The sequence below is a fragment of the Hydra viridissima genome, unplaced genomic scaffold (genome assembly GCF_058129835.1).
Source record: "Hydra viridissima isolate aposymbiotic clone 2 unplaced genomic scaffold, HvirCarnegie_v1 scaffold_2, whole genome shotgun sequence".
Classification (NCBI taxonomy): Eukaryota; Metazoa; Cnidaria; class Hydrozoa; order Anthoathecata; family Hydridae; genus Hydra; species Hydra viridissima.
This window is the reverse complement of record NW_028324301.1, coordinates 15,358,202-15,380,833: the sequence shown is the minus strand read 5'-3', so window position 1 is coordinate 15,380,833 and position 22,632 is coordinate 15,358,202. Positions and strand designations below refer to the sequence as shown.

Genomic DNA, 22,632 nt, shown 5'->3' with positions numbered 1-22,632 from the left:
CGTCGCCACCTTAATATTATACGCAAACTGGTCTAAAGATCTCACGGCGATTTCCAAACTTCCCGCATTCAAAATCGACAAAGTCAACTCGCTACCACTTTTCACCGTTTTAAACACCTTACTCACATAACTCTCAACACCCACATGCAACGATTCTTCAAAATCAAACGCGTACTCATCAAACCGATCTGCAAAAAGATCTACTTCAAACATTAAATTTATCGTTGTTTTTGTTCTCACACTTATTCCTTCTTTACTTATTCGCAAACACACCATCCTCATGTTATTGAACAAAAGATCAAACAACGCTTTCACTTCACCTGCATGCTTTGTTCTCGCTAAAAACATTTTTTAAATATGAAAATTATTTTAAATCATTGCGCATGGACGGTAAGAAATTTTTTAAAACTTAACAATAGGTAAGAAATTTTTTGAATAAAAAGGAACGCATCAGAAACAATTTTAAAAAGACGCCATCTTGGATAAAAACATCGACACCCCCCAATATATAACGGTATCAATGCGCTGGAATCGGCACTATCTAGTAGTAGCAGCATCTACAGTCCAAAATTTCTTCGTACAGTACTCGTCCATCCACATCAGAACTGTAGACTTCGCTTAATTTTTTACATTGATTGTTTAAGTGATTGATTTCCGTATTGAAGCACAACCCTTCAACATCAAGAAGAAATCCATGATTTTCATCAATTTCCATTAACTGAACGAATTTTTTTATCGATCTTACCCAGTAGGCACACTACGTTGAAACAACGTTGAAATAACGTTGATCAACGTTGATCAACGTTTTTTCAACGTTGTTTCAACGTCGTATGCCCGCTGGGTAATTTTTTTCTTCATTTTTTTTTAATAACAGTCGATTTCCTTGAATACGTAACCGCTATTTTCAGCACATTTTTTAGAAATATAATATTTTGCAGAACAGTAGGAAAGCATAATAGATCTAACACTTAGAAATAATTCAAAACTTAAGGTGGTAGACCACTATTAAAAATCGAAAAAATCATTTTTTCAATTTTAGAGTTTTTAAGTAATATAATTATTATAGATTACAAATATCATACTAATTTTTATAAAAATAAAGCTAACCCTGTTAAAAATCAGTTTTTAATAATGCGGCTTAGGCATTTTCATAAACTTGTCCGTAGCAACGGATTGTTTATTTCGTTGCTATGTAGCTAAAAAGGAAGTTATCCCACAAAATACCATAAAAATTAAGACAAAAAAATTCATTTTTGGTGACTACCACTCTAAAACTACTTATTGTTTATTATTAAATGCTTTTGGTGCAGTGTGTTACATTGTTTTTAACGGATTTCTTCAGTAAATGTCTAATTACTTTACAACAGCCACAACTTTCTTCGGCTAATTTTCTGTCTTCTATACTTTGGTTAAATAATAACTAAAATAATGGGAAATAAAGATAAAAAAAATAAAATAAGGTATAGCAAGAAACGTTGACTCTTCAGAGGAAACCAACATAAATCATCAAACGTTGTAGCTGAAGAAAATCTATCTAATTTAGAAGATTTACAATTCAAATGCAGCTCTGCAAAAAAAATGAAGATATTGTCATCCTATTGCAGTAGTAAATCTTCCGTCGATATTGTAAATAATGATTTTTTAAATAAAAATAGTTTTTCAGCTAATGATGATCAGTCCATTGAGTGCTATATTTTTATGAACACTAACATTTTAGAAGAAATAATTACTGCCATAGGCTGCTGTCCAAAATGTTCTGCAAATGTTAACTTTAACCATGATGCTAAACTTAAAAAAGATTCATCACACTGTATATTTATTTCATGTGCATCTTGCCATTAGGAGCAAAAGTTTTACTCTAGTAAAACTATAAGCAAACCAGTAAAAGCCGGTCCGAAACCTTTTGATGTTAATTTAAGAATAAAATTAGTTTTTCGAGAAATAGGTAAAGGATAATCTAGTATTAAAAAATTCTGTGATTTAATGAATATGCCTGATCCTATGAACAAATCTTCTTTTAACTCGTTAAACGAAAAAATTTACAATTACATTGCCGAAGCGAGGATGAATGATGCAGCTAAAGAAGTACAAATAATAAGTTTGAAAGAAAATTATGATGATCATATTGTAATTGACGAGGACATTTCAGGAGACGATGCTTGGCAAAAGAGAGGATACTCATCACTCAATGGATTTGTTACTAGAAATAGCAAAACAAATGTATAGGTTATCGCATACTTTCTAAGAAGTGCAAATCTTGTGAGTATTGGAATGCACACAAAGGTTCTTCAAAAAATATGATGTTTAAAGACAATCATGTCTGCTCAATTAATCTTAAAGGATCATCTGGATCAATGGAGGCAAAGGGTGTTGTTGAATTTTTTCAGTCCTATATTGAGGCAAAAAAATTAAGATATGTTCGATACATTGGTGATGGTGATTCTTCCTCGTATTCAGCCATACTTGCAGCTAATCCCTATCCAGGACAGACAGTTAAAAAAGGTGAATGTTTAGTTCATGTCCAAAAACGTATGGGCACTAGACTGCGAAGCTTGAAAAAATGTACCAACAAAAATGATCTAGAAGATAAAAAGTCACTTGGTAGCAAAGGTAGGCTGACTGAAAAGTAAATTAACAAAATTCAAAGTTATTACGGTATTGCAATTCGCCAAGACGTTGATAATCTTTATCAGATGCGTAAAAATATTCTAGCAGTTTTACATCACTCATGTGTAGCAGATTCATCTGATGCAAGGCATATTCTTTGTCCGAAAACCAAAGATTCATGGTGTAAGTACCTAAGATTAAAACTCCAAAATAAAGACAATAAAGAAAAACCAGGTTAACCTAATGCTATAAAAACATTTATAAAACCAATATTTAATGATTTAATGTCAGAAGATCTTCTTTCAAAATGTCTACATGGATCAACACAAAATAAGAAAGAGCCTTTTAACGCTTTAGTTTGGAAACGTTGTCCAAAAGATGTTTTTGTTGGAATTGATGTATTAAATTTAGGTTGCTGTTCTGCGATCATTAATTTTAATGATGGACTTAATGGTATCAATAGAGTTTTTGAAAAACTTTATTTAAAACCAGGGCATTATTCTTCAAGTTTTTTGGCATCGTCTGATTTGAAAAGAGTTAGAAATATGGAAAAAAAAAAGTAATGAAAAGGAAAAAAGCAGGCGAAAGCAGTTACGAAGTATTCGTAAGGGATTTTTGGACAAAGATGAGGAAGAATTGAGTTAATGTTATGGTGCAGGAGAATTTTAGTCTATATTTACTTTTTACTTATTTCAATTGGTTTTTTTTTGTGTTTTTACATTTTTATTTGAAGTGTTTAATGTTTTATTTTTGTTTAAATGTGTTTTTCTCAGTTCTTTAAAAATCACGACTTTGCGGTAATTATCTCTTGATTCTCTTAACCAATTTTCATAAAATTTTCAGGAGTTGTTCCTTTAGTTATTATGGGAGTCCCCTACCACTTTTATTGCATTATGATAACTCGATTAAAAGATATTAAAGTCCAAATATGGTAAAAAATGCCCCTTTTTTGTTTTCGAAGTGTTTTTTTTTTATTTAAAAAAAACTGTTAAATATTTTTCTTTTGTTTTGGTACAGGATCTTTTTCATTATATTAAAAGCAAGTCTGAAAAATTTCAAGTTGATACCATACATAGTTTTTGAGATATTCACCGCAACAAAATAACCCTATTCTGGGGTTTTCGTGACCAAATTTGTCAAGTCATTTAATAATAAAAAAAATAATAAAAAATTGTCATTAAAATGTAAATTTTAATCAACTTATATAAAAATAATTTCTAAAATGTAATTTTTGAAGGATTTTTTTTTATTTGTGGTCTACCACCTTAATTTATTTTATATAATATATTATTTCCTAATTTATTTTATATAATTCTTGCTTATTGTATCGCAACCAAGCCTCTTTTGCGTCTCTTTCAGGTTGGCGCCATGGAACGTGCCCTGCCTGCCCTACCCTAGATACGCCACTGATGTAAATATGCCGGTATCATTCAGGAGGAAAGTTTTGCGGACGGACGAGCCAAAATTTAATTTTATGAATTCCGATGGAGCTCAAAAAGTATGGAGAAAAAAAGGTGAAGCGATCGCACTCAGCTGTATTCGAGACACAGTAAAATTTAGTGGAGGCAATGTTATGGTATGGGGATCGATGGCTTGGAACGGAACAGGAAAACTGGAGCTTATTGATGGAATCATGGACTCTGAGGTTTATGTAAGCATTCTCAATAAAAATCTTTTGACTTCAACTAAAAAACTACGATTAGGAAAAGATTTTATCTTCCAACAAGACAATGACCCTAAACATACGTCAAAGAAAGCAAAGAGTTTTTTATCCAAAAGCAAATTGAGTTACTTGAATGGCCAGCGCAAAGTCCAGATCTCAATTCAATTGAACATCTCTGGGCTATTCTGGATAAAAAATGTGGCACACGATGTCTTAAAAAAAAAGAAGAGCTCAAGATCATGCTCCAAGAAACTTGGGCTGATATCGACTCAGATACGACAAAGAAATTAGTAAAATGCTGAGAAAGTTGCTTCCAACTAACAAATTAGAGTCAAAAGATCTCTTTAATGGTTTATTCAGAACTGATTTAAAACTGGCTGAGGCAAAGGACAATCAGGTAATCAGGTTTTTTATTTACTAATTTTAACTTATTTGAACAACAGGATTATTTGAGTTTTTTACTTCTTTCTTTAATACCTGCATATAATTTTCAAAGGGAAAGCAAGATATGTCATTTAGCAAGCAAGATTTGTCATTTATTTGAACAACCAAATTTAACAACATCATCACAAATATGAAGTAAACAATGAACATTATAAACACAGAATGAATTTGTATATAAAGGTTTTGAATTGATAACAAAATAATTAATTAGTTCTCTAGCAAATGCAAGATGTTTCATAAATTGACTTAATAAAAGAGAATCACCATTGTAACATGCAATGTTAGAAAATGATTGTAAATTTCTTTGCTAACAACACCCTTTAAAACTAAGGGATCATTATATAAAATAAATTGTCTGAAATCTGTTGCTTTTCAATGATCTAACTATGAAAGAGAACATGGTAGTCCAGCAAATTCAGATGGCATCATGCCACCTAAGCTTAATAGATTTTAAGATATTTTTTTATTTGGGCGTTTGAAAGTCTACAATGTTTTGGACCAGACTTTAAAAAAGTAAGTATGCGTCTTACTACACCAAGACAAACCGTGTGCATATAAACCAAAATAAAATCAGAAACACAAGATATTTTAAATTTAGCTAAAGGAGTAAGAGATTTCGGATGATCAGTGTACAAATAGGAATTAAACTCATCAGTTAATCTTGGAGTTGATGGGTTGTTATCAATGAAAACCACTCTATGTTCCTTGTAAAATCCTTTTACTTGGCATCGTTCACAGGAGAAATATCTTGCATGACCTTGCATACATTTATGAAAAGAGCGAGAAGGTGCATCACATATGAGTTCTTTATCTGTAACATCAATTTTTTTTATTATTATATTATAAATCTTCATTATTTAGCAATAAAAATTCTTTGAGAAAACCATTGAGGAAATTACTTAAGCAGTTTGGTTTACCATCTCCACAGAAAAGTGCAGTAATGAAAATATAGTTCTCTATTAGACCAAGTACTGGCCATTATTGAAGATTAAATAAATGAATGTTTTACCTGGAAATAAGCACGTGTTTATTTCACTGGCTTCTTTGAGTTTGAAAGAATTAATTTTGTGAAAATTTTATTATGATTTCTTTAAATTATAATAAAATTTTCACAAAATTAATTCTTTCAAACTCAAAGAAAGCTAAGTTTCGGTATATTTATATCGTAATTGATGTAAATAAGTTAAATATAAGCGTAAATATAAGCGTTCACTTTTTTCGTTGTTTTTCACGAATTGAAATTTGCATAGTTTTTTATCATTACTATCTTTTGAAAATAAAACTCTGAAAGTTTCGAGTTTTCATTCGTCTATATCTATAAAAAAAAAAGTGTTTTGGAAACATTCTTTAGGTTTTGACTTCTCGACAAGTTCACTGCAAAAAATTGCTTGACTAATGAAATTTCCGACATTTTTTCTATAGTTTTAATCTCTGTTAAAGTCTTTTTTAATTTTTTTTTATAATGAAATAATATTTATACAATTTATAAATTTAATTACGTAGACGGTGATAAAATTGAAGAACTCAAAAACTACTTCAGTTTGGCAATTAAATTAGCCAACTTATTCGAAAACAAAACTTTGGCATACTCAGGTGATTTAAGGCCAGTCCAAATTTTTATGGTAGTTCGTCCTACCTTCTATAACTTTTTTTTAAAAAAAACTGTTTTTGAAAATTTAATTAAGCTGAATAATACTTAGCAAAAGTTGGGCTAAGTTGAAAAAAATATTATTGACAAAAAAATGGTGGATGACGCACATTGTCCTTAAACTTAAAGATGAATGTTTCAAAAAATAAGGGTTTAAATTGTTAAGCACAACTTTTCTAGTTATCTAAAAGCTAAAAGACATCGATATTGAATTCTATTGTTTTTTCATACTTTGGTTCAGAAGGTAAGGTAGAAAATCCGACGTTTAATCATTTTTTTCAACAAGGCACACTGAAGTGTCGAGAACTCGGTAATACTTTGCGATTTTGTTTTGAAAGACTTTTTGATGACCGCATAAACAGAAAAATTTGTCGGTGGAAGCAGGGTTGCCAGATTGGCCATTTAGTGGCCAAATCCGTGAATCTGGCCACCGCAAAAAATAATCGGCTTATCGGCAATTTAGCTATGTTTGGTTTTTTTATTCCATTATTTTATTTCTTAAAATGATTATTATAGTAGGCTGATTATGATAACTTAATTATTAAGTGTAAAATAATGTTATTTTTTAAAATTTTAAAATGTTATTTTTATTAATGCAGGTATAAGGTATAAAAATTATAATATAAATAGTTGAATATGTTTAATGTTTTTTTATAACTTCTAAATTAGAAGTTATAACAAAGTAATAACGAAGTAATAGTAAAAGTAAATAAAGAAGTAATAACAATTCTAGTAAAAAAAAAACAAGAACAACAGTTTGATTTTATTTATTTTTAGTATCTAAATTTTAATCAGCTATGTCTTCAGAAAAGTGGAAGACTTCTTATGATGTTAATCGCCGATATAAAAAGATATGGGAGAAAAAGTTTTCATGGGTTCAAATGGTTGAAGATGGTACCCATAGAGCATATTGCAAATGGTATCACTGCATCATTAAGCCTAAAATGACCAATCTTGTCACACATAACAACTCTTTGAAACACAACCAAAGTACTCCATTAATTGAGAGTGTTACCGATATAAATTTATCAGAAGATATTAAAAAAGCAGAACTTCATTTGGCTTTAAGTATGACATGCCACTGTGCTGTGCACACTGTTGACCACTTGAATGAAGTTTTTGTTGTTTATGGACGTGGAAGTTTACTAGAACATGTAAAAATCCATAGAACTAAATGTATGGGATTGATAAAAAATGTTATTTCTCCTTCATTGAAAGATGATGTTGTTAAAGACTTTAAAAACAAAAAATATGCCATAATAATAGATGAATCTACTGACATTTCAGCAAATAAACATTTGTGCATTTTAGTTCGTTTTTTTAGTGTTTTAAAAAATGAAATTGTGACGAAGTTTTTGGGATTAATTCTAGTCCATGAAACTACAGGGGAAAATATATTTCACTTGCTTGATGAAGAAATTAAAAAGTGCGGTCAGAGTCTTTCTAATTGTATAGGATTTGCCACAGATGGTGCATCAAACATGATAGGATGTAATAATTCTGTTTGGACGAGAATTCAAAATGTTTCACCTAACTGTATCCAACTTAAGTGCATATGTCATTCATTAGCATTGTGCATTGAAAATGCAGTGTCTAAATTGCCTTCTAATATTGCTTTTTTATTGTCAGAAATACCCCATTGGTTTCATAATAGTGCATTGAGACGTGAAAATTACATGGACTTATTTAATGTAATGAATGCTGCTACCAAATCTGAGACAGCTCGATATGCCCCTCTTCCATTTGAAAAACCTTCATTTACAAGGTGGCTTGCTCATGGAAAAGTGATGTTTAACATTTTAGTGAATTGGGAAGAGCTTAAAGCCTATTTTATTTGTGCTGAACTATCACCTTCAAATTTTAGGTCCAGATTCAAAGCAAGACTTTTGAAAGAATTGATGTCAGACACTGAAAATTTTCTATTTTTTCACTTTATAACACCTGTTGTTCAGGAATTTGAAAGAATGAATAGTTTATTTCAGCAAACAAAAGCTGATCCCTGTGACCTTTACAAACAAATGAATTTGTTTCAAATGAGCCTTAAGCACAGAATTTATGATTTTAGCAGTAACAAAAAGAATATATATAATGTTGACTTTGGTGCTAAATTTATAAAAGAATGTGATTCTTTTTTACAAAAGTCCAATCATAGCATTGACTCTTGTATAAAAATAAAAAATGTAAAAGAAAGATGCCTGTGTGTATTAGATGAAGCTTATAGTCAAGTAACATCTAGACTACCATCATCAATGGAGACATATAAAAATTTATCGAACTTGAATCCAGATATAATTTTAAGTAAAGAATCAAGACCCAACGTTTCTGAACTGCCCTTTTTACATCTAGTAATTGATGACTTGGGTTTAATAGAAGAACAGTATCGAAAAATTCCATTTGTAGATTGGAAAGAAGAAGAACCATTTAAAGTAGGTGGCTTTCCAACTGATACTGAGCAGTTTTGGCTAGGTGTACTCCAGCATAATACTTTTAAAAACCTTGCAAACTATGCCTTAACTTGTTTGATAACACCTGTCAGCAATGCTGTAGTTGAGAGGATATTCTCTCTTGTATCTGCCACTAAAACAAAAGCCAGAAATAGAATTTCACTAAATATGTTAGATGCTGTTATAAGAATAAGATCAGAACTAATTTTTTCAGGAAAGTGCTGCAAAGATTTCACTATCTCAAAAAAAATGCTGACTAATTTTAGTTCAGATGTAGTGTACAAATCTGAAATTGAAGACTCTTCATTTTCAGAAAATGTTGATGACTTTGAAGATGATATATAACAATTGTGTAATGAAAAATTTAAAAAAAAAATTTGCTAATGGTTTTATTTCTCTCAATAAATGTGTTTACCCCAAGTTAATATAAAAAAGAAGCAATATAAAAACTTACATGGCATTATTCCATGAAAAGAAATAATTTTTTATCAACGTTTTATCAATATTTTAACAAAGGAATTATTACGTTAGAAACGACAATAACATTAGAATCAAGTTTAAAATAGTATTTTTTTTTAATTAAATGGATGATTATGTCAGTATTAGTATTTGGCAAAAGCTATATACTGGGGTATGAACAGGAGGGCGAAAGCCCCCCAAGTCGTCAAAATATCATTTTTTTATTCTAATTTTAATTCTGGCTGTTTATGCCCATTTAATTTTTGTTTTAGCCCCCTTAATTTTCTTGACCTTCCTAAGCCACAGTCTCTCTCTCTCTCTTTATATATATATATATATATATATATATATATATATATATATATAGAGAGAGAGAGAGAGAGAGAGAGAGAGAGAGAGAGAGAGAGAGAGAGAGAGAGAGAGAGAGAGAGAGAGAGAGAGAGAGAGAGAGAGAGAGAGAGAGAGAGAGAGAGAGGGAGGGAGAGTATAATTTATATGTTTTAAATGTAAAGCCTTTTTTAATCAAATTAAATAAAAACTATTGTTATAGATTTTAGATAATTTGATAAAAAATATATAATAATAATAATAATTGTTTTCTATTAAAGAGTTTATAATTTAAGAATACATAAAAAAAGTTTTTATTTACTTAGCTAATAAACTTAACTTTTTTATTTATTTTATTTATATAACTACGACAGTTTTTACGGTATGTTGATATGATCTAAAGAATCATTGGACAAATTTTATCCGATTGTCTTATTTTAGCCAGTAAGATTTACTTTTTGAAAATTAAACCAATGCGATCACGGAGAATTTGGCTACTTTTTGGCCACTTTTGGCCATTTCTGGATACCTTATTTTATATTTCTGGCAACCCTGGGTGGAAGTTATTCGTAATAAACAAATTAGAGCGTGTGGTCATCGTACATTGGTTTTCATAAATTTAGACGCACTCATATTTGAGAATTTAGTTTTTTAACAATAAAACAATAACGAAAAAAGATTTCGGTTTAGTTTTTTTTCTATTTATTAGATAAATACATACAGAATACAAAATTTAGAAAAATTAAAAAAAAAATGCAAACACTAAGTAATACTTAGGTACAACTACATGGTATTAAAAAATAAGACAAAAAAAATTGTTCATAAATTTAGACGCACGATACATTAGGAGGCGTAATTTATGAACCAATCACTATTTTGTGTATCCGCCTTTTGCTTTAATACAACTAAGAACTCTTCTAGGCATAGACTCAACAAGATTTTTGCACATCGCTTCTGGGACCCTATACCAGGTCTCCTTAAGGATGTTGTTCAGCTTGCCAATGTGGAAGTTTGAACCTTTGCCAATTCACGGTCAATCCAAGCCCAAATGTTTTCAATTGGGTTAAATATTATTATCGTTGAACCACTTCTTTGTATAGTATGCAGTATGTGCAGTAGCGCCATCTTGTTGAAGTTTCCATGGTTTATCATTGAGCATAAGCAGGTCAATTGACGGATTTAGTTTGTTTTCCAGTACTTCTACGTATATTCTGGAGTTGATTTTTCCGATGTATGTTTGGCACATACCAACACCTTTGTAATTGAAGCATGACCAGATTCCTATTGAGCCTCCTCCACTTTGCACAGTCGGTCTAATGTACCTGGTGTAATACTTTTCGTGAGCCATTCTTTTGACTGTTATGTTAGATTTGCGATTGATTAGCTCAAAGTTACTCTCATTACTCCACGTCATGTTTTTCCATTGTTCTATTGTCCAATACCTTTCTTCACGACACCATTTTAGTCTCCTTTGTTTATCATATGAACGCAAGAGCGGTTTCTTCAAAGCAGAGTAGACTCCAATCTTGTATTTGATAAGTAATCGAAGGACTTTGCTTTTAGAAATAGATGTATTTCGCGTTGTATTGAATTCTATGTTCAATTCTTTGTAACTAATTCTTGGATTAGCTCTGACAGCTCTAAAAAGGGCAATATCATCCTTTCTGGTGGTTGACAAGGGTCTACCTGGCCTCGTTTTCTCGCTGGCACCACCAGTGTGAAGAAAGTTTTGCTTCGTTGTCCGAACGCATTTCTCAGAGACTCCAATTAACCTGGCGATTTCTCTATTAATTTTGGTTCCTTCTTTGATGTGAGCAATAATTTGCCATCTTTCAGCTTGAGTGATACGTCTTTTTCCAATTTTTCGCGTCTTTTTAGTGCAAAACTAACTTAACTTTTGTTTATTTATTAAACAATGATTAACTAATTCCAGGTAAGTTATATTTATATAAGGTTTTATGACAAAATCAATTAATTTAGGCCTATTAATGAGAAATATGGGAAAAAAACTACTAATTAACTATCAACTAACAAGGTATAAGACTTTTTTGATTATGCGTCTAAATTTATGAATAAAATAAAATCAAGCTTATCAATTAACTTTTTTGTGTTAATTTGTATAAAATGAGTAATAAACATCCTGTAAAAAAAATTAAGGTACTTTATAATAAAGTTTCACTTTCTCTACTAATTTATATATCAAACATAGCGGTAGCACTTTTATTTTATTTTTATTTTAAGCATTTTCTTACATATATGTAAAAAAAATGAGTGCGTCTAAATTTATGAAAACCACTGTATATACATTAGGGTAGGCCACAATATTAAACAAATTTTCAAAATAGGTAATTCTGCTACTAGCTGCATCGAATATTGTTTCTTTTACTCTAAAAAACATTTTTTGTTATGAAAATATTCTTGTAGCACATCTCTAAGTACTGCCGCATTTCATTTTTAATGTAAATTAGAAATCTAAACGAAAAACGCAAATCTTCAATTATATCTGTTCCGTTTTTAATTTATTCGGTTAAATACAAACAAATATTAGCGTTTTTTGTAAACAAACAGAATATGCTCTGTTTTTTTTAATGCGAAATTTTTAAATCAGACTTAATTTTGCTTATGCAAAAAGTACTAAGAGTTTAACAAAAATGCATGAGTATCTTTCTAATAAGATATTCATATTTTATCCTTTTCTAGTAAAACAAAACATAACAAAAATCTTTTGTTCTGATTTTTATTTTACAACACAATAACTTTATTTAGTAGTTTTAATACAATAAATAGACACCTGTAAGAATTGTGTTCAAAAATATGTGTAATTTCAATTAAAACTCATTAAGTTTATCTTATATTTATTTTTTTGCAAATTGCAGGCCTAGATGCTTACTTACATACGTACTGACTATTTATTATTATCGGCCAGGTTATTGTCTATATAATTAAGATAATTAAGTGGTTAATACTATATACTTATCTTGTTTTCAATTCCAGTTTATGTAATTCAAAGTAAATATTTGATAAAGAAAATGTCACTAATTAAACCAAAGAAAAATGACATTGAACCAACCAAATTAAAAAAGTCGGTAAAAAAGAAATACTTGAAAGTATTGAAGTCAACTAATAAAATATGGTTGGTTGGATATCCGTTAGAAGATTTAAAAACAAGCTCTTTGCCCACTACCAGAAATGTTTATAAATTTTTCAGGTTAGGCTTAATACTGTATTAAGACTGAAGCTATCACTTAATGGTTTTGAAAGTTTATTTAAAGTTTTAAATTATTTGTATCATCCATTTCAAGGTATCACTTGCAAGTTATTGATAGCTCTTATGAAGAGTTTACTAAAGTTAGGGAGGCATTGCACACTCAAAGCAACATTTCGAAATCTAAGTTAGCTGAATTGCTTACTACTAAATTAGTCAAGCTCTTTTAGTACAGTATTGACAATATTTTAAGGCTACATGACAAATGGAGGTTGCTTGCAAAATCTAAAAATAGGATTTCTAATAAGAAGAGTTTACTTGAACAAAACTTTATTCAATCATAAGATGGCATTTTTGATATTAGTTCTCCTAGTTGAAAAGATGACATTAGAAAAACCAGATCAGCTAAGGATGCAGATGAAGATATTGCCTGGTTTACAGCTCTTAAAAATGGAATAAAAACTGGAGGAATTGGTGTAATAGATAATTTGCTACATTCTAATGTTAGGAGAGAAAAAGAAAGAATCGAAAAGAAACAGGTGGCAACTGAAAAAGAAAAAAGAAAAAAAATAGATGATGAAGAAACTGTTAAGTTGGTTGGTTGTAGTAGTGACTCAGATGAATATTCTCATGTCACTAAATCTAGTCATTCTATGAGTTCTGCATCTTCAAACTCTCCTAAAAGTGATCCTGAGTTTAATATTTCTAAAAAGCAGCAAGGAAAAAAAAAGATACCGGATCAGATAATATCACACTGGTTTTGCCAAAAAACTTCATTTCTCACCCAATGATAACAGCAATTGCAGATAGAACTAAGTTATCAAATCCTCAGCTGATGATGAATACTTCTGCAATTCTAGTTTTAGGTTCGTTTTTTATTAATAAATAAACAAGATTATTGTATACAAATTAAAAAAAAAATTTATATTTTTTTAATTTTATACAGGTGGTATTAAACCTGACGATGTTAGCCTTTCAATAAAAACTATAAGAAGATCAAGAAAGTTAAATAGGCAAGTAATGGCAAGGAAACTAATAACAGAGTTTCAAAATAAGATTAAATCAGATTATTTGACACTTCATTGGGACGGAAATCTTTTAAAACAAATCTCAAGGCAAAGGTTTGAGTATTTAACTGTTTTGGTCAGTGGTTTTTCCTAATTGCGTTGAAGGAAAAATATTATCAATAAAACCTATACAGTCTGGTACAGGACTTTGTATTTGCAATGGAATCTTGGAAGACTTAGATAAATGGGATCTCAAAGCTAACATTGTTGCCCAGGTTTTTGATACGACTGCATGTAATACAGGAGTTAAAAACGGAGCTGCAACTCTTTTAGAGGATTGTAGATCAATGAAAACTCTTCTTTGGCTGGCTTGTCGCCATCACATTTTAGAATTGATCTTGGGAGCATTTTGGAACTCCTTATTTAAAAAAGAAAAAAAAGCTAATTATAATATAGATTTCAAAGATTTTCATCAAGAATGGATTTGCGCAGAGAAGGCTCCACTAAAAAAACTAAACAGGTTTCTAGATCTTGAAAATTCTTTCCTTAAAATGAAAGCAGACGAAACTCGTGTGTTCTTAGAGAAACAAGTAAAATGTAAGCATCGCCGAGGTGATTATAAGGAAGCTGCAGAGTTAGCACTTTATCTTTTAGGCGGACCAGAACCTAAAATCTGGAAAACCTGTGGAGCAAATCATCATGCCAGATGGATGTCACACTTGTTATATGCACCAAAGATGTTCATCTTTAAAGAAGATTTACTTAATTCTGATGAAGCAAAGTTAAAAATCTTTTTGACTTTCAGCTCAGTTTTATATGTAAAAGCTTGGTTAGAAGCAACAAAAGGCTCTGATGCACGAATTAACGATATTCATTTATACAATGATCTAGGCGCTCTGGGGCAGATCTCAGGCTTCTCTAATGCAGCTCAGAAAGCTCAAGAAGTTCTTAACAGGCACTCATGGTATCTAACTGAGGAGGTTTCAGTCTTCAGTCTCTTTTCTAATAAGGTTTCTGCTAAAGAAAAGGCTAATATTGCGTTAAAAATGATAAATGTGGGAAAGCCACTTGCTATCAACTCTGGAAAACCTAATCTTCCATCTATTCACAAGAACTCAGAGATATTGTCATATATTGGTAAAAGATCTTGGTTGCTCTTTCATAACTTAAACGATAACGGTAAATGGCTCAAACTTCCTCCTTCAGAATGGGAGGAAGATGGAAACTTTTTAAAGATGAAACATTTTATTATAACAGACAAGGTTACAAACGATGTTGCAGAGCGAGGAATCAAGTTATGTTCAGATTATCTTTAGATACTCACAAAGGTGAGACAAAGAAATTTTAAAAAAGTATTTAAAATTTTATTCAGATATTTTATACAGAATGTTTGGCTAATTTTAGGATGAGGAAGTACGAAACGAAATAATAGAAGTCGTTGAAAATCATAGAAAACATGTAGGTAACTTAAATAAGAAAGAGTTATTCTCTAACTTTGTTCAATTCAAATAACAATTTCCGTTATACCATGCATCACTGCACCAGATAGCACCTTGGTTATATAGAATAAATGATTCGTTTTTTAATGTTAAAATATATTGTGTGATAATTAAAGCATTTTAAACATTTGGAATAGATGCTAAATGTTTCTCAATCCCACATCACCTAATTTTTTATAGCGATATTTTTGCGTAAAAACACGATTCTTTAAATAAAATGCGGCAGTACTTAGAAATATCCTAGAAAACTTTTTTTTTTACAATAATAATTTTTATATGGTAAGGAACAACTTTTTATGCAGCCACATGTAATTTTCAAATTTTTTAGATTTTGGCCAACCCTAATATAATATACAATATATATATGATTTGAATGTTGACATCTTGTATAAGAGTGTATGTTATATTAATAATAAACATCAAATAATACGAATTCTCTAAATACAAATATCAATTTATTATTTCTATATAATTATAAAATATACTTGTAAATAATTTTTTTTAGTTATATAGTAAGCATTGTAAAATAGTGATTAATTTCTTTGACCAGGAAGTTCCATCAAACTACATTAAAAAATAAAAAAAAACCATGAAAAGTACTCAAAAGAGACTATGCTGTTAAAATATATTTGGAAACTAAAAGAAAAAAATATTAGCTTCAAATTAAACTGGTCTATTCTAAAAGCTGCGCCTTCCTGTAATAACATATCTCAAAATTGTATATTTTGTTAACAAAAAAAGTTTGAAATTATTACTTTTTTAGATCAAGAAAGCTTACTTAATAAAAAAAACTGAACTTATTCCTGAATGCAGACATGAAAATAAGTACCTTTTAAAAAATTTTAAAAACAAATGACCAAACTTATTAACCAAATTTTTTTAATTCTAAATACCAGTTAAAAATAATTTATACATACATACATACATATATATATATATTAATAATAAACATCAAATAATACGAATTCTCTAAATACAAATATTAATTTATTATGCGAAATTTTCGCTGGATTATGGTTACCAGCATCATCAGCTCGTAAAATTATTTTAAGTTACAAAAAACGGTTAAAATTAACTGACGTCAGCAGTTGAATGGCTTCTTTCTTTATTATTCTTACGTAAAAACGTAAAAAATGGTGTCCAAAACTTAGTTTTTACAAATTGCCCATTATCAAGATTAATCCCGCCATTTAGAGGGGAAGATTGGTGCCTCTGTATTTCAAGAGCCCAACGGACCTTCCTATCAAATGTTTTTGTCTCTATTTTAAGGGTTTTAGTTCTCTCCCAATTAACTTCTTCTTGACATGTGTCGTAGTACTTGTTTACGATGTAAAGAATTTTATTTATAACTAAGCGTGCTAGAGCGGTCTTTATTTCTTGTAAGAGAGAGATAAGGTAACAAAATGCTCGTTTTAATAACAACTAATAAGGAAGCGTAAGAGGCTTGAATGACTGCGCGCAACATTCCCCGCCCAACATTAATTTTTAACTAAAAATTCAATGTCATCTTCATCGCAAAATTTCACTTGAATATCCTTTTTGTCCATTGTTTTATATGAGGCTTCTAATAAATACAGCTTGTTTATAGGTCGTTCGATGACAATTGGTTTTCCATTACTAACGTACCTAACTTCTGAAGCTCGAATTTGCTTGTCATGTGATTTGATTAATTTCTTTACTATTCCAGTTTTCCACAAACCGCGTTTGATATTTGGGTCATGAATTATTACAAAGTCATTTAATGCAATTTGATTTGTGCCATTTCTTTTTCTAAGCTTATGATGTTCTCTTAGCTATGTGATGTACTCTTCTCGCCAGCGCTTCCAATAATGATTTAGTACACTCTCAATATATTTACTACGTGTATTTAAATTGTACTCTATTAGCTCTTCCTTAATTGCTTTAAAGTTCATAGTTCTACCATATAACATGTGATTCGGTGTTAATGGGGTGTCTCCAGGCATTTCGTATGTAAACGTAATTGGGCGATTATTAATAACGGCTTCAACTTCGGCTAATATGGTCAATAAGTTCTTCGTATGTAAGGCGGGCATTTGCTTTTACTTTGCGGAGGCAACGTTTGGTCGAAGCAACAAGTCTTTCGAAGAATCCTCCCCACCAGGGCGCAGCGGCAGCGTTGAAATGCCATGATATACCACGAGATGAAATGAAATCTTGAGTAATTTTAGATATGAATTGTGAGTCGTTATTGGAAATGATTTTAGTAGGCGCGCCTCGTTTCGCTATAAACCGTTGTAAACTTCGTACACAAGATTCAGCTGAAAAATCTGGAACGACATCTAAAAACAAAGAGCGTGTAGAACAGCAAGTATATAAAAAAATCCAAACTTTATATAAATTATTGCCCTCAAAAATATTCTTAACGTATAATGGGCCTGCGTAGTCAACACCTGTAAATTTAAAGGCGTGATCATCATTAAGTCTGCTTAAAGGCAAAGGGGGGTGCTTCAGGGTAAGAGTAAGGTAGTCCTTCGAAACGCTTGCACAAATGGCATCTTCGAATAAGTTTTTTAATATAATTTCTAGCTTTCGATTCCCAAAACATACTGCCAAAGTTTTTTGTGTATATTGAATCCAAATTTTTAGCGCGGCTTCAATTTCTGCCGAATCTAAAGTAGATAAATTTAAATCTTCTTTTGCTTTCTTCTTCTTTAAGTTCTTTATGAATCTCATTACTAAAGCTGTAATACGTAATAACTTTAATAGTTGTTAGACCTTTTGATGTCAATAATATCTAAATTAATAGGAATGTCGTTTGTAATTACGTTGGTTAGATATTCGATACTCAAATTTCGGCCAATCTTTAGGATCATTATGTAAAAATGAAGGTCCACTAAACCAAAGCTTATAATTATGTAATTTTGCTAGAGTTGTACCTCTTGATAGTATCAGATATACTATCAAGAGGTACAACTCTAGCAAAATTGGGTTGCTTTCAACATATTTCCAGTATGAAATGTTAAAAGTATTTCGAATTTTTTGTACACGTTTTTTAAGAAAGGGATGATAACTTTTTTTACTGTTATTAATCCAATGCAAAACAATTGTAGAATCAGTCCAGCAAACAACTTCTTTAAAATTAAAAATTGGAGAAAGTTCTTTTAGAGTAATAGACATAGTTTCTGCTAGTAACAACGCAGCCCTTAATTCTAGACGAGGAATAGTACTTTTCTTAACTTGAGCAATTCTAGATTTTGCTGTAATTAGTGAACAGTGGTATCCATAAAAGAATATAATATTAAGAGACACCAGCCGTAAGCATTAAGACTGGCATCACTAAACCCATGTAATGAAATGTCCAGAACTGGACTATTAGAATGATTAATGTACCACCTTGGAATAACGATGTTTTGAGAGAAACGGAAATCATCAACAATGGTTTGCCACGCTATTAACAAATTACCCTCAAGCTTAGTGTCCCATCCTATTTTGTTCAGACATAATTCCTGAAAAAAATTTTTGCACCGTACTCTTACCGGATTTATCATACCGAGTGGATCAAAAATGCTAGCTATGAATCGTAATATTTCCCGTTTCGTTGGTGTGATCTTCGTGTCGGTTAACTTTGATAAATCAAATGTTATAATGTCACTTTCTTTGTTACAATTTAGGCCTAATAATTTGGTAGTGCTGAGAGGCTAAAAGCTTTGTTCATTTATTAACTTCTCTAATTCTTTACAGTTCAATTCAAATTTTCGTAGATTGAAACCTGCATCTTGGAGAAGACATTTAGCTTTTTTATAAAATTCAAGTGCTGTGTTAATGCAATCAGCTCCTGTAATGAGATCATCTACGTGTAACAAGTATCTTTCAGCATGTGTGATTAGTGTTGCTGAAAAGAGAAATGAAGATGATGTAACTCCGAATAGTGCCCTACAAAGTCTGTATGAACTAATTTCTTTCATATGAATGTTGCCCGTATTAATGTTGTTGAAATCTTTGAACCATAAAAACCGGACGTAATCACGATCTAGATGAGATAATGCTATTTGTAGAAAGGCTTTTTCTATATCTGCTATACTGACAATCTTTTCTGCACGAAAACGTAATAAGACGCCATAAAGGGATGTTGTCAAGGATGGTCCTGCGTACAGACATTCGTTTAAAGATGGACTTTCGGCTGAACAACTTGCATCAAAAACTATTCTTATTTTGCTTGTAATTTTATCCTCTCTTAAAACAGGTCGGTGGGGTAAGTAGTATACCTGGCCTAGATATTCAGCGTTTTCGATTACTGGCTCAATAACACCTTGCAAAAACTGATCTTTTAAAATGTCATTATATGATTGGAGGAGTGTCTCATTTTTACTTAGTTTTTTTTGTAGACTCTTAAATCTTTTTATACATAAGTCATAGTTGTCGCAAATTGGATGGTGATCTATCTTAAATGGTAGCCTAATACTGTATTGCTTTAGGGTATCATTGTATTTAATTGTGTGGCGAAACCTATCAATAACCTCAACGTTGGAATCATCAAACTCCCCAATCCCCCAAACTGACGCCATGGATTCTTTCACTAAAGACTCTCGAGAATGAGATGATTCTACTAACATGACATGTGCAGTGTTAACACATAACTACCTGACTCACTATTTTCAAATACTTTTTTAACAAAAATAATACCACTTAGTAAAAAACCTAATTTAGATTATAAAGCAATAGGATCATTGTGGTAGCCTCTAATGGTTGTATTTTCTACAAATGACCAATAAAAGTCAGCTCCAATCAGAACATCTACTTTCATACTTCTATTTCTGAAATTACTGTCTGCTAACTTAAGATTATGTAAGTGTCTATACTTTTCACTAGCAAAATTTATATATTGTCCGTTAAGAGGAGAACATATCTTTTACGTAGCAAACTATTCGTATTGTGCGGCCGAGTAGACATTTAACTCGTAACTCAACTTTTTCTAAGATTTCTGTTGTATTGTTGTTACCAAACGTTTTTATACATATTTCTTTTGTACCTAATGTTTTGACTTTTAACTTTGAATGTAACTCAGGTGATATATAACTTAACTGAGAGCAATTGTCGAAAAGTATTTTGCAATTATGTAAATTGCCATCGCTGTCCAAGACTTGAGTTGATACAGTTTGCAGCAAAACAGATTGTTGACCTTCAGATCTAGCTTCTGCAACTGAAGTCAATTGTCCTTTAGATTGATTATGATGAGATTGATTTTGTAGGTAAGAATTCTGTGTATCGATGCATAATGCAACGTGATGATGAAGTCCACATTTAAAACATTTTATTTGAGATAAACACTGTTTACTTATGTGACCACTTCCTAAACATTTGAAGCAAAGTTTTTTTATCACTGATGATTTTCTTTCTTCATTGAATATTTGTAATTGATCGACAATATTGTGATTTATGTGGCTGGTCACAGAATAAACATTTATTTAGTTTTTGGAGATCTCTTGGATTGTTCCTTTCAAAATAGGATGCTTGACCTATATTATTTGAATAGGAATTGTACCGATGTGGTATCCTGTTAAACGAATTAGATGAACGAATTCGATTTGATTCTCTATTATTTGCACTAGTGTAAAATGTTTCTGTAGTAATAGACCTGTATGATTTATCTAATGAGTTAGTTAATGCTTGTTCTCGCGCACGCAATTCAGTCTTTAGAAGATCAACTACTAATTTAACATCCCAGCTGTCATTGTTATTAAATTGACGGTTGACAATTAATGTTAGTTCTTCTGGTATCTTTTCCAAAATTACTGGGATAAGGAGAGGTCCTTACATATTGCTATTAATACCTAGATTCTCGAGACTTCTTACTTGTATTTCTAAGTTGTCAAAAAGTTGTCTTAACTTTTCAATTTTACTAATACTATGAATTTTCTCTAATGACAACAGTTTACGCATATGTGATGATATAAGAGCTTGCTTATTGTCATATCTTCGTTTAAGTATTTCTAATTGCAGCCTTGTAATTTTCGTTTGTCAAGGCGAGACTAGTTATAGAGGCTAGGGCAGGTCCCTGAAGTAAGTTGCGTAAGTAAGTCATTTTTTGGATATCAGATAAATCATCATTAAGATCGATTGCACAATTAAAATTCTCTATAAAAGTTACCCAGTTTTCTGGTCTGCCATCAAATGGTTCTAGTTTTAATATAGGAAGTTTGATTGTTTTATTTTTAGAATTGCTTGATAAACTTAAGGAATCGATCTTGGGATCGTTTTTTTTAAATGCCTGTTAATAATTGAAAGCTGGTTCTTACAAAAGAGTGTAAATTCTGTGGATGATTCTGCGTCCTGCTGTAATTCATCACCATCTTCAATAAGCAAGGAAATTTCTTCATCCAACTGAATAACCTTAGTGAATTTCTCATTAATAGTGTCGCGAATATCGATTAAAATTTGATGTTGGTTTTCGTCATTGTTATTAGATAGAACTTCGGATGATTTTTCAAAAAGTTTACTTAATAATTTTATATTAACCGTTCTAAGTATACGTTTTGATTGCAGGTTTGACATTTTGGCAAAATTAACAAACTTTATAACTCGATAATAAAAATAATCTAGTATCTGAACTGACTGGAGCGTGACGTGAATTAAATAATCAATCACGAGCATTTGGAAATCGAAATGGCTCTTTAAATACAACTAACTGTGTAATGGCAAATCAAATGACTTATAATGGTTACTTAATTACGTAAAAATGTCACCTTAATGCTTTTAATTTTTTTCCTTTTTTTTTGTTTTTTGGCGCTACGAATAAATCGCTGCAAAATAATTCAAACTATCTTTTAATCGAAGCCATATTAGATGTAGGTATGTGCGTATCTGCGATTGACGGCACCGATTTTAAAGTTAAAATCTGTGACCATTTTTTCACCGCGTGCTCGAGGTAGGTGTCATAAGGATGGATTTTTCTCGCCTTTTTTTTTAATTTTATATTGACTTAGATAATATTTTAAAAGTAGAGTGTTGTAAGTTTATTGCAATCTGTTTTTTTTTTTTTGCAGTTACTAACGTTTTTAGTGCTTTCATTGCTATTGAAAACTTGACATTGAAGGGATAATGGGTTTTTTTTCTAACTTTTGAATCAATTTTATATATCTATTTTCTATGTACCTGTCAAATTTTATTAAAAAATAATGACAAGCTCATATTCTATTTTTGCACGCAGTAAAGGTACCGAATATTCTTCTGTTGGAGAGGTTGGGGGGGGGGGGAACCTTTTGTATATTTGACTTTTTTATTCATTAAAAAATTGTTTTTTTAGAAAAGTGAAACTTTATTTAAAGTATTGGTGATTTCTTTAAAGTATTCAAAACATGATCTACACAC

The 22,632-nt window shown here is 30.8% G+C and overlaps 4 protein-coding genes and 2 pseudogenes across 4 annotated transcripts in view; 4 read left to right on the top strand and 2 right to left on the bottom strand.

Annotated features, from left to right (window-relative positions):
- Positions 1-22,632, bottom strand: part of LOC145186566 (uncharacterized) — a 337,374-nt gene that overhangs the window by 235,848 nt on the left and 78,894 nt on the right. The window lies entirely within an intron of this gene.
- LOC149892188 (uncharacterized) lies at positions 367-4,934 on the top strand. Its single transcript, XM_090077462.1, has 4 exons — positions 367-3,259; positions 3,451-3,538; positions 3,967-4,667; positions 4,767-4,934. Exon 1 carries the CDS (start codon positions 2,298-2,300, stop codon positions 2,628-2,630), a length of 333 nt encoding a protein of 110 aa, XP_089933588.1. The 5' UTR covers positions 367-2,297; the 3' UTR covers positions 2,631-3,259; positions 3,451-3,538; positions 3,967-4,667; positions 4,767-4,934.
- LOC149892187 (uncharacterized) lies at positions 7,160-9,151 on the top strand. Its single transcript, XM_090078072.1, has one exon. The coding sequence runs from the start codon at positions 7,160-7,162 to the stop codon at positions 9,149-9,151; it is 1,992 nt and encodes a 663-aa protein (XP_089934198.1).
- LOC149892186 (uncharacterized) lies at positions 12,591-13,354 on the top strand (annotated as a pseudogene).
- Positions 13,451-15,120, top strand: LOC149892185 (uncharacterized; annotated as a pseudogene).
- On the bottom strand, positions 18,963-19,877 carry LOC149892184 (uncharacterized). Its single transcript, XM_090078071.1, has one exon. The coding sequence runs from the start codon at positions 19,875-19,877 to the stop codon at positions 18,963-18,965; it is 915 nt and encodes a 304-aa protein (XP_089934197.1).